Raw genomic sequence first — 18,151 nt, 5'->3', positions numbered from 1 at the left:
GGAGTTGTTGTTGTTGTTGTTGTTGTTGTTGTTGTCAGCATTATTTACAGTCTCTCCATGTTGTTGCAGGGTTGACGGACACGTCGACCAGAGACGTCACTCGTTCACCAGCAGCAGCCCCAGAAAGAAACTCCAGTTCAGCACAGACAGAGAGCAAGGTGACTACACCTTTAAAACTACACTGTCATCACTACACTTTTAAACCTACACCGTCATCACTACACCTTTAAAATTACATCATCTTCACTACACCTTTAAAATTACATCGTCTTCACTACACCTTTAAAATTACATCATCTTCACTACACCTTTAAAATTACATCGTCTTCACTACACCTTTAAAATTACATCGTCTTCACCTTTAAAACTACACCGTCATCACTACACCTTTAAAACTACACCGTCTTCACTACACCTTTAAAACTACACCGTCATCACTACACCTTTAAACATACACCGTCATCACTACACCTTTAAAACTACACCGTCTTCACTACACCTTTAAAACTACACCGTCATCACTACACTTTTAAACCTACACCGTCATCACTACACCTTTAAAATTACACCATCTTCACTTCACCTTTAAAACTACACTGTCTTCACTACACCTTTAAAACTACACTGTCTTCACTTCACCTTTAAAACTACATCGTCTTCACTACACCTTTAAAACTACATTGTCTTCACTACACCTTTAAAATTACATTGTCATCACTACACCTTTAAAACTACATTGTCATCACTACACCTTTAAAACTACATTGTCTTCACTACACCTTTAAAACTACATTGTCATCACTACACCTTTAAAACTACACCGTCATCACTAACTTTTAAACCTACTCCGTCATCACTACACCTTTAAAATTACACCGTCATCACTACACCTTTAAACCTACACCGTCATCACTACACCTTTAAAACTACACCGTCTTCACTACACCTTTAAAACTACACCGTCTTCACTACACCTTTAAAACTACACCGTCATCACTCCACCTTTAAAACTACACTGTCTTCACTTCACCTTTAAAACTACATCGTCTTCACTACACCTTTAAAATTACATTTTCTTCACTACACCTTTAAAACTACATTGTCATCACTACACCTTTAAAATTACATTGTCATCACTACACCTTTAAAACTACACCGTCATCACTACACCTTTAAAATTACATCATCTTCACTACACCTTTAAAACTACACCGTCTTCACCTTTAAAACTACACCGTCTTCACCTTTAAAACTACACTGTCATCACTACACCTTTAAAACTACATTGTCTTCACTACACCTTTAAAACTACATCGTCTTCACTTCACCTTTAAGACTACACCGTCTTCACCTTTAAAACTACACCATCATCACTACACCTTTAAAACTACATTGTCGTCACTACACCTTTAAAACTACACCGTCTTCAACCTACGTAAACACTGATTAAAGTTCTCTTTCACACGTCTAAACAATCCAAGCTTTCATTTCCAGTAGTTTGTAGTTTGTTTAGTAGTTCCTGAGGAACCAGAAGTCTGGCTTCATTATAAAGAAGTTATGTGGAGCGTCTCATAGCGGAGCGCCCCCTGCTGCCTCATGCAGACCTCAGCCTTCGTCAATCCAGAGATTAAATGATCTGGTTCCCTCTCTGGCTACTCATTCCACTCTCTAGATGGTTCTCTCTAGATGGTTCTCTCTGGATGGTTCTCTCTAGATGGTTCTCTCTAGATGGTTCTCTCTGGATGGTTCTCTCTAGATGGTTCTCTCTAGATGGTTCTCTCTGGATGGTTCTCTCTAGATGGTTCTCTCTAGATGGTTCTCTCTAGATGGTTCTCTCTGGATGGTTCTCTCTGGATGGTTCTCTCTCGAAGGTTCTCTCTAGATGGTTCTCTCTGGTCTAAATTAAAAACGATGAGGCAACATGAAGCCTCTGATCATCCAGTTCAGTTTTCATCTTCCACTTTAACATCCTGGTAGTTTGTCATGTTTGATGGTAGTTTAATAGAGCAGATAAAAACACTGCGCTGCCTCCACCACAACGTTTAAGACAAAACACGGAAGAACGGAGACTTGAAAGTGGGCGGAGCCTTGGGTGGAGCAGCGTCAGGGATGCTAACCACATGTTAATCTCACTATTAACTTTGACTGCGATGTTAACTAACGGGATGACTAACCATGTTTTCAACAACGCATATTTAACGGTTGGTTAGCTAACGGCGGGTTAAGGATTTAACTGGCGATTAGGGCTTAACCAGTGGTTAAAGTAACCCAGTTTAGATCAACTGGGCCCTGGTCTTTAACTCTGACTTCCTCTGACTTCCAGGTGTTCCCCTCTGACTTCCAGGTGTTCCACACTGACTTCCAGGTGTTTCACTCTGACTTCAAGGTGTTCCACTCTGACTTCCAGGTGTTTCATTCTGACTTCCAGGTGTTTCATTCTGACTTCCAGGTGTTCCACTCTGACTTCCAGGTGTTTCATTCTGACTTCCAGGTGTTCCACTCTGACTTCCAGGTGTTTCATTCTGACTTCCAGGTGTTTAACTCTGACTTCCAGGTGTTTCACTCTGACTTCCAGGTGTTTCATTCTGACTTCCAGGTGTTTCATTCTGACTTCCAGGTGTTCCACTCTGACTTCCAGGTGTTTAACTCTGACTTCCAGGTGTTTCATTCTGACTTCCAGATGTTTCATTCTGACTTCCAGGTGTTTCATTCGGACTTCCAGGTGTTCCACTCTGACTTCCAGGTGTTTCGCTCTGACTTCCAGGTGTTTCATTCGGACTTCCAGGTGTTTCATTCTGACTTCCAGGTGTTCCACTCTGACTTCCAGGTGTTTCATTCTGACTTACAGGTGTTTCATTCTGACTTCCAGGTGTTTGGCTTCATTAAGTGATAGGTGGAGTCAGTTTAACAGTTGATCCTAACAGGATTCAGATTTGATGTTTGGATTAAATCTTTAGTTTTCATGTGTTTTGACACACCAGACGCCTTGCTGTCGCCGGACCGCCGCCCCCAGCTGGGCTGGGAGGAGCCGGGGGTCCCGAGGAAGGAGGTGTCTCCGGTCCTCCTGGACCGGCTGCAGTCGCTGGCCGACGCCGAGCGGCTGTTTGACGAGCTGACGCAGGAGAAGCTGCAGGTGAGTTTCAGGAGTTTCCAGGTCCTCCAGGTCCTCCAGGTCCTACTCTGTCTCTGGGTTCACTTTGGTGCCTTGATGAAATAAAATAAAATACATTTCTTCATCTAGCATTCTGAAGACAAACAAACTGAGGGGAAATTGACAGAATATATCCAGTAACACGCCTTTTTATAAAGAAAAATTCTATTCTAGGAAACGAACTGGTAACAGATGAACAGGTGATTAAACATAAAACATATATTTGCACAAACCTTTTAAACTTACCCAAACCCAAGTTCCACTTGTGCCAACGGGCACGAGGCCCACTGAAAACACAACTTGTGAGAAAAGAGAGAAAAGGAAGCAAACATGATGAGTGGAGCGATAAAGAGGGTCGTAGTCTGGATGCGTACGTTTGGTTCTGTAGCTTGAATTTCACTCTTTTTGTTTGTTTCTGACATTTTGGTCCCGTTTCCGTGACGTTTTGGGAAAGGGGGAGGAGTGAGGCCTTTGACCTCTGACCTCTGATGTCCGTGTGCAGCTCCTCCAGTATTCTGAGTTCCTTTTACTTGAATAGATTTCAGGTTTCAGAGCGAAGCTGAACGGGACAAACCTACAATAATCTCCCTCTGACCTCTTATGTAACCTGGATTCTGTTGTTTCTACTGCTCTCCCAGAGGACTTCTATTTTTAGAAAGTTCACAGCCCTGACTACACCCCCCCAAAAAAAAAAAAATCTGGCATTAATACACTCCAGTAATGAGGCCAAAGTATGTCAATATCATTATTTTATTACTGATGTGTGTGTGTGTGTGTGTGTGTGTGTGTGTGTGTGTGTGTGTGTGTGTGTGTGTGTGTGTGTGTGTGTGTGTGTGTGTGTGTGTGTGTGTGTGTGTGTGTGCAGGTGGAAGCAGCTCTGAGTCGCCTGCCGGCGTCAGGAGGCAGAGTGACTCTGCAGACGAGGTTAGACGAGGTAAGGCTTCATTCTTTTCATTCTATTGATTTAATAGTTATTTTATATTTACTTATTTCTGTTGTCTTCAATAGTTTTGTGTCTGTTAGAACCATTTTGTTCTGCCAATTCTTTAGTTCCAGGATTGTCTGCATTTTCTAAATTTAGTTTGTTCATTTATTTTTTATTTTGATTGAATTAAAACATTGTTGAATTATATTTTTCATTTAAATATAGTTTTTGTATCAATAATTTAGAATATATCATTTTTAAATGTACTTTCTTCTTTCACTAATTTTCTCAGAATTTACTGTAATATAAATTTATTTCAAAAAGGTTTTTTAAAATCTATATTTGTTTTTTAATTTGTGCACTTTTGATTATTTTTATTTTTGTTAAAGGATTTTTAAATTAAAATTTTATGTTTATTAATTTGATCGGTGGTTTTTTATTTAGTCTTTTTAAAACATGTTTACTTCATGTTTATTTATTCTATTGGATTTTTTATTTATAGATTTTTTTTATCTCTTTGTTTTTTTGTGTTTATTTGTTTTCATGGTATTTATTAAACCCAATAAACCTCTATGTCTAAACAATAAAATATAATAGTACATTTATAAAAAAGTAAAACAGAACTCTGCTCTCGTCTTGAAGTATTCCTTCGATCTTTTGAGTGTGACGACGGTGACCTTTGACCTTTGACCTCAGGTGGCCTTAGAGAAGCGTCTGGAGCGTCTGAACCGAGAGCTGGGCTCGCTGAGGAGAACCCTGAAGAGGTTCCACGTCCTGCGTTCGTCCTCCAACACATAACCGCACGTGTGTGTGTGTGTGTGTGTGTGTGTGTGTGTGTGTGTGTGTGTGTGTGTGTGTGTGTGTGTGTGTGTGTGTGTGTGTGTGTGTGTGTGTGTGTGTGTGTGTGTGTGTGTGTGCGTGCGTGCGTGCGTGCGTGTTTGTGTGTGTCCTCCATCTGTACACAGCTTCCTTTTCTACCTGCGACGTCTCTGGGAACTTTTTGACAGATTTGAGGAGAATATTTATATTTTTAGTAAAAGCACAGATTTTTACTTTTGTAGTCACAGAGCTCGATGTCATCACTTGATTGATTGATTGATTGATTGATTGATTGATTGATTGATTGGTTGATAGCCGCCACGTTCAGGAGGAGATTTTGAACGGTTCCATGCAGAAACATCACTGCCATCTTTAGTTTTTTTTCTTCCACTGGACACGTAACGTAACTTGTTTACGTTTTTAACTGTCGGATTCACGTTTTCTATCATTTAAATGTCTTTGAGCCAAATGATCAAACCTGAAGGTTTTTCTTTACTTGAATTAAGTCTTTATTTTTCTCACTTCGTTTACATTCCTGGTGTTATCTCACACACACACACACACACACACACACACACACACACACACACACACACACACACACACACACACACACACACACACACACACACACACACACACTGGCAAGGACCTCACTGTATTACAACATGTTTGTTTTGTTGCTTTGACATGAACTTCACTGGAACTAAAGTGTTTTTGCACAATAAATGAAGTTTTCTACAAGAATGAAGTATTTTCTCTTTTTCCCCTCGGTTTGTTTTCACCTCAATGTTTGGTAGCAGTTTGAGTTCCTTCGTATGACGACGGAGCTCCGAGACCCCCAGTTCCCAAGGTGGAACCTTTTGAAAATGTTCCCGTCTCTGTGGAAACGGGAGGGAAACAGAGATTTTGGAAAATGCTGCATCTCCATGAAAACGGGAAAACACAACTTTTTGGAAACGGTTCCCAAGGTGGAACTTTTTGAAATCTCCATGGAAATAGGAAAACCCAATTTTTCTGAAATGTAAAGTTTATTTATAAAGTTCTTTTCATCGCTAAAAACCACAAAGTGCTGTACATGGAATGAGTGCAATAAGACAGAACAAACAAATGACAGTGAAAGTGATGGAGGTATTTAGCTCAAAGCTTTCTTAAATTAAAACCTTTTCAAATGCTTTTTAAAAGAGTTGGTGGAATCGAGCGTGGGGAGGGACAGGGGCAAGTCGCTCCATAGTCTGGGGGCTACAGCCTGAACGGACCGGTCCCCCCGGATTTTGAAGGGTCTTTGGGACCTTCAGGAGACTCTGTCCTGAGGATCGGAGGGTGACCCTGAGGTGTAGGACACAGCAAGTCCACAATGTACCGAGGGGCCTGACCCTGCAGTGCCCGGAACGTGACAATCAACATTTTGAAGTCGATTTGAAATTTGATTGGGAGCCAGTAAAGATTTGATAGAACGGGGGGGATGTGGGCTGTTTGGGGCGAACCTGTCAAAAGTCTCGCAGCTGAGTTTTGAATGATCTGAAGTCTGCCGAGGACGGTCTTATTGAAGCAAGTGAAAATGGAATTGCAGTAATCAAGGCGAGACAGAATGAAAGCATGGACCATCACTTCAGGGTCTGGTTCTGACAGTATCCTCCTACTTTAGAGACGTTTCTCAGGTGGAATAAACGGATTCTGGTCAGCTGTCGAGAGGGGTCCTCGAAAGACATGGCCTGACCAAACCTGACCCCGAGGTTCCTGAGGCGGGTTCTAACAGTCCAGCCCAGGGTGGTTTTTGATCAGGGGACTTTTTATCAGGGGCAATAATCACAGCTTCTGTTTTGTCAGCATTTATCTGGAGATAATTTGAAGAAAGGCAGTTTTTAATTCAGGTCACACGTTCCAAAAAAGTAGACCTGACATGAAACTCTGAGTCAGTGAAGAAACACTACAACTGGATGTTGTCAGCGTAGAAGTAGCAGGACACATAAATGCTCCGTCTCCATAGAGACTGGAAAACACAACTTTTTCAAAGTCCTCCATCTCCGTGGAAATGGGAAAATACAATGTTTTGAAAATGGTTCCCAAGGTGGAACTTTTTGCAAAAACAAAATTTCTCTGAAAGGCTGTCTCCACAGAAACAGGAAAACACCACTTTTCGGAAGCTGTTTACAAGGTGAACTTTTTGAAAAAGCCCCATCTCCATGGAAGTAGGAAAATGCAACTTTTTGAAAATGATCTGTTCCCATGAAATGGGGAAAGACAACTTTTTGAAAATGCTGGTCCTCGTCCTGGTTGGTAAGTGGGAGTAACTTGTAGTTCTGCCAATCAGAAGAGTTTCCTTCATGGTGTCGTGACTCCCAGTCCATAGTCTCCTGGACTTGGTAGTTATCTACAGAACCAGAGGAGAAACCTGCAGAACCAGACTCGGCGGTAGAGACTTCATGCTGTTCTGGTTGGAGACGGGGGACAAGAGGAGACTTTTTCCAGGTCTTAACTCTTCTTAATGATCATGAGTCGACATGAAGGCACCATGAGAAGAAAATCCCCCCTGAGCATCTTCGATTTGTTCTGAAGAGACAGCCTGACGTTTATTTTTCACTTTAAAGATAAAGTGAAACCTGACTGGTGAGCTGTTTCATGTTCTTATGGGAACACTCCCATCTGGGAAATTGGAATTTATCGGCCTGAAAATGAAGACATCCTTAGAAGGAAATACCTCATCAGCACCATTGGTGTTATAAAGTGAGGTAAAAGATTAAAACTTAATTTAAATTTCTTTTTTTTAAATAAGTTGGGACAGGGGCACATGAAGGACGCTCGATTATAAATCTGCCCCTGATGAGGGTAACTGGATCAGGTGAGTCACAATGAAGTAAAAATAAATGGATGTTTCAGATTTAAATGTATGCAGTAGGCCGCAGCTCCACCAGGGGGCGCCTCTCCCCGCGGCTCCCTGCAGGACGACGTCCCGCTCTGATGTAACCTGCCGCCGACTACCGGACCGCCGCAGCACCGGAGCACCGGGGCCGACCCTCGGATCAGAACAGCCGGCTGCAGCCGCACGGAGCCCTGGGGGGGACAGTGGCTCTCAGGGGAGGAGCCACACCGGGGAGGGAGCGCGGAGAGCCGGCATCAGCCGCGGGAGCGAGCCGCTGTCTGCGGTCCAGAGCACTGACACCAGGCTGACTGCACGCCGGGGAGCAGCGATGGTTCCCGGCTGAGCATCCGCAGGTGAGCCGCTTAGGAGGAAGATGACGGTGTCACCGTTAATTAATTAACTCCTGGTTAATTACACTAATTAATGTGGTGTGTGTGTGTGTGTGTGTGTGTGTGTGTGTGTGTGTGTGTGTGTGTGTGTGTGTTAGTTACACCATCCATCCCACCTGAACCAGACAAATTTACGCCGTTAAAAAAATGCATCGTTTTTGCATTTTCATTGCAAAAGTTTCACATTTATAAATCAACATTCTGAAAAGGATGTAGTTAGCCTGTTGGTCCACTAGTTGGTGCTCAGAGCCACTGACAGCGCATCTTTTGTAAACGCGTCGACCAAGTAACTGTCGCCACGACGCTGCCGTTTCACGTAACCATGGTCAAGATCATCCTCACGACGTTTTAGGAAACTTTTTTCTAAAACGTGTTCCAGAGTGGAAGAAGTAGAAAACTCCGTCTCCTTGGACAGACAAGACGCACATCAGCTGAAAACGATGATGTCATGGCCCCGCCTCTCGACCTATAACCCCGCCTCCCTCTCCGTGACGTCATTAACACCACCAACATGGCGGACTACCTGCTCCAGGTGGAGCTGCAGGAGCTGCTGATGCTCGTCGCTTTAATAAGGACACATGCTGGATTTGTTCTTTTCTATGTTTTTTCATGCTCCGTGTCTTCTTCTCTGTTTCTGCTGTATTTCTGTGGCAGCGTTACAGCGCCACCTATAGGCCTGGCAGGTGTTCCCATGGTGTTAGGGATGCAGATGTTTCCGTGCGGACGAGGAACTTTGTAAGAACGACGGGGAGAAAAGAGATTGTTTCAGCTCGTGTGGGCGGAGCCTCTGTCTCCATGGAAACGGGAGAAAACAACACTTTGTGGTAACTCTCGGGCTCAGTCCCAGGTAGAAATCAGAAACGCGTGTGCATCGTAGTAACTCGTAGTTGTGCACATGCTCAGTAGAGGGACAATCAAAACAATGTTTGTTTGTCACTTTCTGTCATTTCGCTCTTTTTTCAAACGTCTCTGACGTTGTGGCCGTTCTTCTTCACGATCGTCCAGCGCCTCGCTGTGTCCAGCGCCTCGTTGTGTCCAGCGCCTCGTTGTGTCCAGCGCCTCGCTGTGTCCAGCACCTCGTTGTGTCCAGCGCCTCGTTGTGTCCAGCGCCTCGTTGTGTCCAGCGCCTCGCTGTGTCCAGCACCTCGTTGTGTCCAGCGCCTCGTTGTGTCCAGCGCCTCGCTGTGTCCCGCGCCTCGCTGTGTCCAGCGCCTCGTTGTGTCCAGCGCCTCGTTGTGTCCCGCGCCTCGCTGTGTCCCGCTGACGTCGTCACCTGTTGCTTCGCTGCTTGTTTCCGTCTCTTGTCTTGTTTTATGTCTCTTTTAATCACGTTGAGTCATTTTGAATCGTCGTCCGTCTCCTCGTCTCTCAGCTTTGAAACATCGCCTGACGTTTCCTTCACTCTTTTCTGAACACTCACTACACTCACTACATTATGCAGGGGGGCGTGATGCAGGGGGGCGTGATGCAGGGGGGCGTGATGCAAGGTGGCGTGATGCAAGGTGGCGTGATGCAAGGTCGCGTGATGCAAGGTGGCGTGATGCAGGGCGTGATGCAGGGTGTGATGCAGGGTGGCGTGATGCAGGGTGTGATGCAGGGCGTGATGCAGGGGGGCGTGATGCAAGGTGGTGTGATGCAGGGTGGCGTGATGCAAGGTCGCGTGATGCAAGGTGGCGTGATGCAGGGCGTGATGCAGGGTGTGATGCAGGATGGCGTGATGCAGGGCGGCGTGATGCAAGGGGGAGTGATGCAGGGCATGATGCAGGGCGTGATGCAAGGGGGAGTGATGCAGGGTGTGATGCAAGGCATGATGCAGGGCGTGATGCAGGGTGTGATGCAAGGGGGAGTGATGCAGGGTGTGATGCAGGGTGTGATGCAGGGCGTGATGCAGGGTGTGATGCAAGGGGGCGTGAAGCAGGGGGGCATTATGCAGGGGGGCGTGATGCAGGGTGTGATGCAGGGCGTGATGCAGGGCGTGATGCAAGGGGGAGTGATGCAGGGTGTGATGCAAGGGGGAGTGATGCAGGGTGTGATGCAGGGCGTGATGCAGGGCGTGATGCAGGGCGTGATGCAAGGGGGAGTGATGCAGGGTGTGATGCAGGGCGTGATGCAGGGTGTGATGCAGGGCGTGATGCAGGGGGGCGTGATACAGGGGGGCATGATGCAGGGTGGCGTGATGCAGGGTGGCGTGATGCAGGGCGGCGTGATGCAGGGCGTGATGCAGGGTGTGATGCAGGGTGTGATGCAGGGCGTGATGCAGGGTGTGATGCAAGGGGGCGTGATGCAAGGTGTGATGCAAGGGGGCGTGATGCAAGGGGGCGTGATGCAGGGGGGCGTGATGCAGGGTGTGATGCAAGGGGGCGTGATGCAAGGGGGCGTGAAGCAGGGGGGCATAATGCAGGGGGGCGTGATGCAGGGTGTGATGCAGGGCGTGATGCAAGGGGGCGTGATGCAGGGGGGCGTGATGCAGGGGGGCGTTATGCAGGGGGGCCTGATGCAAGGGGGCGTGATGCAGGGGGGCGTGATGCAGGGGTGTGTGATGCAGGGGTTGATGCAGGGTGCTGCCGCCCTGATTGATCTGGTGGAGCGAGCTGGTGGATGGAGGTGGAGAAAGCTGGTGGATGGAGGTGGAGGAAGCTGGAGGACGGAGGTGGAGGAAGCTGGTGGACGGAGGTGGAGGAAGCTGGAGGACGGAGGTGGAGGAAGCTGGTGGACGGAGGTGGAGGAAGCTGGTGGATGGAGGTGGAGGAAGCTGGAGGACGGAGGTGGAGGAAGCTGGTGGATGGAGGTGGAGGAAGCTGGAGGACGGAGGAGGAGGAAGCTGGTGGATGGAGGTGGAGGAAGCTGGTGGACGGAGGTGGAGGAAGCTGGAGGCCGGCAGGATGTGATTCTGGGCCCAGAACGATGAGGTTTACTCTAATGAAAGCTGTTAGGAAGCGGCCTAAGTTGATTGCCTCCCTCCTCCTTCATCCCTTCATCCCTTCATCACTCCACCATTCTCTCAGTCTTTTCCCTCCTCTTCCTCCTCCTCTTCCTCCTCCCCTGAGGTTTGAGAAGAGGAGCCCGCAGCCGGGGCGACTGCTGCATACTAATAATAGCCTGAGACGTTTGGCTCTGCGTTCTGGAGGAGGATGAGGGGGTGAGGATGAGGAGGGAGGGGGGTGGGGCTGAGGGGGTGGGGGGGGGGGGGTGGAGACTGCAGGGTCTGGTCACGAGCCGCCACGTCACCTCGGTGTGTGGAATCTATTTTTAGCAGCATAAACAGAGGGAATCCAGCCGGCCGACCGCGGCTTCAAGCGGCGGTGAATGAACCGTGACCCTCCCAACACCACACACACACACACACACACACACACACACACACACACACACACACACACACACACACACACACACACACACACACACACCTAACCCCCACCAGAAGGCCCCCGGGCGCCAGGGTGGGGGTTTCATGTTGTCAGATGATGTTTCAGCTTTATCATCTTGTCTTGTTATTTCAGATACGTTCATATATGTTTTATATATTTAAGAATATTTTGTGTCTTTTTCTGTTTTTCTTCTTTTTGATTCTTTCTGGTTGTTTTGTGTCTCTTGATGTCCCTTTTGTCTTTTTGCTTATCGTCACTGTGTCGTCGTCTTTTTCTTTATTTGTCGTCTCACAATATTCTGTTTCTTTTTTAATTTTAACTTCATTTTACCTTTTTTAGACGTTTTTATATTTTTGTGTTTTTTTCCTGTTTTCATCGTTTCTCTTTTCGTCATCGTCTCAGATGTTAATATTAAATTTGTGACTTCTTAATTTTTGTTTACACTTTTGTTCTAATTAGTCTTTACTAGGGACGTCCCGATCACACTTTATTGCCCCCGATACCGATCAGATTTTTCAGAATTGAGTATCGGCCGATACCGATACTTTCCCGATCCGATACTTACATTACTATAGCAAATATACTCAGAAGTGTATTTTTGAAGCAACTAAGATCAGAAGAACCCAGTTGCCTTTAGGGGCGCTGTGACTCAGCAAACACAATAAAAAAGCAGAAGAAGACAGACCACATAGAAATTTAGAAGTAGACTTCTGCACATAAACAAATAGACCACTATATATAACTCTAGTTTTATAGGTCTATGGCCCCGCTCCGCCTGCTTCTAGCTTCTGCAGCTCCACCCGAGCTTCTAGTCCCTGATTGTTGTGGTTTTTACGTGACGTAGCGGACCGCGGTGGGGGGAGGAGGGGGGGCGATTACATCATCTTTTTTTCCACGGTTGATGGTCTTTGCTCAGCGTACTCCACCGCATGTTTACTTTTTAGATGTCTTATCAGATTGGTTGTGTTAAACGAAGCTCTGGTGCTCCACCTCTCAGCACTGTGGTGAAGCTCTGGTGCTCCGCCTCTCGGGACTGTGGTGAAGCTCTGGTGCTCCACCGCTCAGGACTGTGGTGAAGCTCTGGTGCTCCACCGCTCAGGACTGTGGTGAAGCTCTGGTGCTCCGCCTCTCGGGACTGTGGTGAAGCTCTGGTGCTCCACCGCTCAGGACTGTGGTGAAGCTCTGGTGCTCCACCTCTCAGGACTGTGGTGAAGCTCTGGTGCTCCACCTCTCAGCACTGGTTTGGTTATCCACCTTAAACTCCCTCCAGACTGCTGGTTGATCCTCTCAGTGGCTTCAGGCTGCTCACCTCAGTTTACGGCAGGTCGCTAACGGGGCTGCTTTACGGCAGCTGACGGGAAAAGTTGATGTTGTTGTTTTTTTTTTATTTAGATCGGCGGGGTGATCGGCTGGATTGGCCGATTCCCGATCAGTCAGAAATCACCGATATCGGCATCCCGAGTCTTTATTTGCTTCATTTTGTCTTTGCGGTTGTGTTGGGTTCTCCTGGTTGTTACGCTTCTTTTCGATGTGTGTTTGTGCGACTGTCACGACTCACAGGAGGACGGTAAATATAGATCCATGCTGCCGGGGGGGGTCAGGGACAGTAGGACAGGATAGAGAGGAGCCGGAGGCGGGGGGCGGGGGGGTGGGGGGGATTTCCCACTCAGTGTAATGAACAGCAGTCGGTCATTGTTCTGCTCCATCGGAGCATCTCGTCCTCATCAAACATTCATCAGCTGAAACTCTGTCAGATCGTTAGTTAAAGATCAACCAGCACCGGGTTCTTCAGGTTCCTCCTTCTGCCACCAGGTGGCGCTCTGGAGCAGAACCTGCAGAGACAACGTGGTGAAAACTCTCCAGGATGTTTCAGTCTCGTTCACTTGGTGGTGGTGTGGTGGTGTTCTCCCCCCAACCGGTCAAGGCGGATGGCCGTCCTTCCAGAGTCTAGGGTCCGCCCCACGGTTTCTTCCTGAAGAGGGAGTTCTTGAACTTCTCTCCATGCGAGGGAGTTTTTCCTGGCCACTGTTGCTTGTTACACCTGCTTGCTTTGGAAGGTTTAGTTGGGTCCTGTTGTACTCTATCATTGTAAGAGCGCTTTGAGATGTTTGTTGATGTGATTTAGCGCTTTACAAATAAAATTGAATTGAATTGAATTGGTGTTCAGACTTGTTGGTTGGTTTTTGTGCTTCTGACCTTTGACCTGTGGCCACAAGCTCTCCTCCTAATCCTCCACCTCACCCCTCCTCTTTACTCCTCCTCCTCCTCTTCACCTCTCCTCCTCCTCACCCCTCCTCCTCCTCCTCCTCACCCCTCCTCCTCTTCACCCATCCTCCTCCTCTTCACCCCTCCTCCTCTTCACCTCTCCTCTTCACCCCTCCTCCTCCTCTTCACCCATCCTCCTCCTCTTCACCCCTCCTCCTCCTCTTCACCCCTCCTCCTCTTCACCCATCCTCCTCCTCTTCACCCCTCCTCCTCCTCTTCCTCCTCCTCCTCTTCACCCCTCCTCCTCTTCCTCCTCCTCCTCCTCACCCATCCTCATCCTCCTCATAGTTTTTTTTTCACAACTGTTTTTATTGAGTTTTCAAACCAGGAAATGTTTGTTCAATAGGATCTTAAATAATGTCCCAGGAGCTTTAAGTAAACAGTAAAAAAGACATAATGCAAACTAACACATGAATAAATAAATAAATAAAAATAAACAGAGGAGGTATAAATTTGAGGTAGTAGCAGCAGTGTACAGGCGGGTTATAAAGCACAAGGAAAGGAAAACTGAAGAAGAATCCATCCATGAAACTGTAAACATGAGAAACCCAGAGGAGAACAACACGTATATCTCTACCACAGCATTCAGTCAAATCTAATTAATCAAAGATAAATAAATAAATAAAAACTGGAGTTGTCCACAGACATTATGAGTCGCCCAGTAAATGGAGACCCTCAACATATTTGAAAGAAATGCTCCATGTTTTATCAAATCTCTTCGTTGAACCGTTGGTGACACATCTAATCTTCTTCATTTGAATAAAGTGCAGAATATCCTTGAGACGGAGCAGCGGGCGATTCCCAACCAAGGAAAATCTGTCGTCTTGCCAGGAGCCTCAGAAATGCCAGCAGGTCTGCTTCATGTTTTGGAAGCTGTAGGTCAGGAGAGGGAATGTCAAAGCAAGCAGAAGGTCTGATGGGGACCTCTGAACTTTTAGAAATAATCTGGAATATTTCTAATTAAAGAAGGGCAGAACCAAAACATGTGACGGTATGAAGCTGGTGCTTGATGACGCCTGTCACAGGTGGGATCAATGTTTCCATAAAGTTTGGCTCATCTGCCTTTAGTGAAATGAGTAGGATGGACAGTTTTACATTGAATCAGACCGTGTCTGTGGACCCCCTCCCACTGGTCATCAGAAATCACTTCCCAGAGGTCCTCCTCCCATTTAACCTTCATGGTTTCTACAGACGAGGGCTGCAATGAGGAGATGAGGCCCCACAGTACAGAGATGGAACCTTTACACACTGCGAGGGTTTTAGGAGTGGATCTACAGGAGTGGGAACATGTGGGTTTCTATTTCTGAGAAAGCTACGAATTTGCAGATATTTAAAGAAATGTGTTTTACAAAGAGCATATTTTCTAGATGGTTGTTCAGACGAGGCCGTTACATCACCTATATAAAGGTCTTAGTGATACCGAGGGGGGACCAGGAATGAAAACCTGTATCCATCAAGGAAGCCGTGTCGCTGTGATCAGAGCTGATGAGGAAAATGACTCCAATCCAAAGTGGCGTTTAAACTGATTCCAGATCCTGAGTGTTGATTTAACACTAATGTTTTTAGAGTAAGTAGAAAGAGGAACATTTAGAGGAGCATGCGCCAGAGCTGATCCTGAAGCTGGAGTACAGGAGGAATTGTCCAAGACGAACCACGCTGGAGGTGAGGGGGAGGAATGAGGTTGGGCCCACTGCTGCAAGACTCTGAGGTTGACCCGCCCAGAAGTAGAACCTGAAATATGGTAGAGGGAGGCCTCCTAAAGATTCTGGTCTCTGCAGTAAGACTCTGCCAAGTCTAGGATCTTTCTTGTTCCAGATGAACTCCAGAGTCAATTTTATGAAAAAAGAAGCTGAATTTAAACAGATCCTCAGATTTATCTGTGAAGTAAGACGCCAAGATACGTGAAGCCAAGAAGGGCAACTTTGAACGGCAAGATGTGCAGCGGAAGATTCCCCTGGTGAACGGAAACGGACAGGTTAGACACATATAAAACTAAATCATCAGCGTATAATGAGATTCTTTGCTCAACACCAGATCTATTAACACCAGTGAAGTAAGGGTTGGGTCATAGTGAAATGGTGAGCTGCTCAATCTCGATCACAAAAAGAAGTGGGCTTCTGACGAGCAGAGCGGGACAAAGGGAAGTATTTAGAGTAGGTGCTATTACTTCTGACGCAGGCGGTAGGAGAGGAGTAGAGCAGTGGAAAAGATCGCCCCGCTCTACCCGATCAAAGGCCTTCTCTGCATCCAGAGACATCACAGCTTGTAAGGATGTGGAGGGACTGTACATGATATCAAGGAGGCGCCTAAAGTTAGAAAATGAGTGTCTATTCTGTCTAAAACCTGGTTGGTCAGAGGAAATGATGTGGGGTAAGGGCCGTCTCTAAACGTACCGCAAGAGTTTTAGGGCCACTGAGGAAAAAAAAAAATTCTGAGGCTAAAAAAACCAAAAACCTTCCTGCGCTTCAGAAAAAGTTGAAAATCAAAGTCGAGATTTTTTTTTTTCACGGTGGAATAAAAAGTGTGTCCGTCGACATGCCAGCGTGTGACTGTTTCATCCTGATGCATCAGGAGGTTTAATGAAGTGATGAAAAGATGCTTCAGGACAGAATGTAGCTCATAAACAGTCAGTTCTCATCAGTATCAGGACCAGAAGAGACAGAGCAGCTGCTGCCTGGTTCTGTCCTGGAAGTTCGTCGAGTACGAAGGACAAAGACACGGATTCTGGGCTGCTTATTTAAATGTTCTTATTCATCAAGGAAATCCTGTGTAAAATCACATGTTCAATAAGCAGTAAGCAACCTGATATAGTCACAATTAAGTGATTTAATGTGAATTCACATTGAGGGACGGACAAATGATGAGGGACGGACAGACGATGAGGGACGGACAGACGTCTCTCCGTGGAAAAAAAAACCAATCTTGACTTTGATTTTGAACTTTTTCTGAAGCGCATGAAGGTTTTTGTTTTTTTTCAGCCTCCAACTTTTTTTTTCCTTCAGTGGCCCTAAAACTTTTCTGTACTAAACATAACCTCAATAATTTAAAGTTGGAGATGGGGCTGCCAGTAAAGTTACAGGACGGGAGCTCCCACAAAGGAGAGGGTCCCTGAGGCTCAGTCCAGCATCGGTTCTGTCTTTAGTGGAGGACGTGGCTGCTGAAAGAGTGTGAGTCACATGGGGTCCAGAAATGTTGTCCAAAGACTGAATTTAGGTCAAAATGGTCACATAACGAGCAATCAAAAGCATGCCTGGTGTCTGGCTCCGCCCCCATCCCCCTCACTAGTTTCACAACCCCCCCCCCCCCCCCCCCCCCCCCCCCCCCCCAATGCAGGAGCTTCATCTCTCTGTTTCATCTTCGTCACTCCGCCCAACGCGTGTCGCCACTTCTCGTTTCGTGTTGCTGTGTGAGCAAAGCCGTGAAGAGTGATGAGTGGACCCCCACCCCCCACACCCCCAACCACACACACACACACACACACACACCCTCCCCCCCCCCACCCCCACACCCACACCCCCAACCACACACACCCTCCACCCCCCCGACACTGATGCATCGCCGTCATTTCACCGGCCGCAGGAAAGGCGAGCGATTCAAGAAGCATCACAACGAACTGAGGCAACACCATCACCTCCTCCTCCTCCCTCCTCTGTCCTCCTCCTCCTCCTCCTCTTCCTCCTCCTCCTCCTCCTCTTCCTCCTCCTCCTCCTCCTCTTCCTCCTCCTCCTCCTCCTCTTCCTCCTCCTCCTCCTCCTCCTTCTTGCAGAGAGAAGAACCTGCATCTCAGATTCTTCCTGTGTGAAAGAGGAAGGAAACTGTTCTGAAATCTGACTGCTGCACATCATGCTCTCTCTCTCTCTCTCTCCTCTCTCTCTCCTCTCTCTCTCTCTCTCTCTCTCTCTCCTCTCTCTCTCTCTCTCTCTCTCTCTTCTCTCTCTCTCTCTCTCTCTCTCCCTCCAGTGAATCTCACCTCAATGTTTCTGCTCCACAGGCCGAAGATGGCGAAGCTTCCAGAGACGAGCTGCAGGTCAGTCAAGACTCGTTTTTCTTCAAAAGCTGAAAAACAACAAGCAAAAAAAAAAATCACAACGCTGACTCGGCAGTTTTGCAGACAGTTTTTCAGTGTACTCAGTTTAAGAGACACACACTCCAGTTCCACCTCACGATTACAAACACAATAACAAGTAAATGTCAACAAACCACAGGTTCTTTGTTGTCGTGTTAATAAAAAGTGAAAATCCTGAAAATTTATATGTAAATCTTTTTTTTTTTTTTTATTGTATTTCTTTTTACAAAATCTATCATTAACAGCAGAGAAACTAAATCTCACTTTGTTATTCCTCTTCTCGTTACTTTATAGGTCATAGA

General features: G+C 46.6%; 1 protein-coding gene across 1 annotated transcript in view; it reads left to right on the top strand.

Annotated features, from left to right (window-relative positions):
* mphosph9 (M-phase phosphoprotein 9) overlaps positions 1-5,582 on the top strand; it is a 33,977-nt gene extending 28,395 nt beyond the window's left edge. Inside the window, exons 21-24 of the mRNA XM_080477471.1 lie at positions 70-158; positions 2,982-3,133; positions 4,017-4,085; positions 4,773-5,582. Coding sequence (XP_080333597.1) covers positions 70-158; positions 2,982-3,133; positions 4,017-4,085; positions 4,773-4,874 — 412 coding nt within the window. The 3' untranslated portion in view covers positions 4,875-5,582. The remainder of the gene's footprint in view (positions 1-69; positions 159-2,981; positions 3,134-4,016; positions 4,086-4,772) is intronic.
* The last annotated feature ends 12,569 nt before the right edge of the window (positions 5,583-18,151 follow it).

Source organism: Lipophrys pholis (assembly GCF_963383615.2).
Source record: "Lipophrys pholis genome assembly, chromosome: 12".
Taxonomy (NCBI): domain Eukaryota; kingdom Metazoa; phylum Chordata; class Actinopteri; order Blenniiformes; family Blenniidae; genus Lipophrys; species Lipophrys pholis.
The sequence above is the reverse complement of the archived record's forward strand: the minus strand, read 5'-3'. Positions and strand labels throughout refer to the sequence as shown.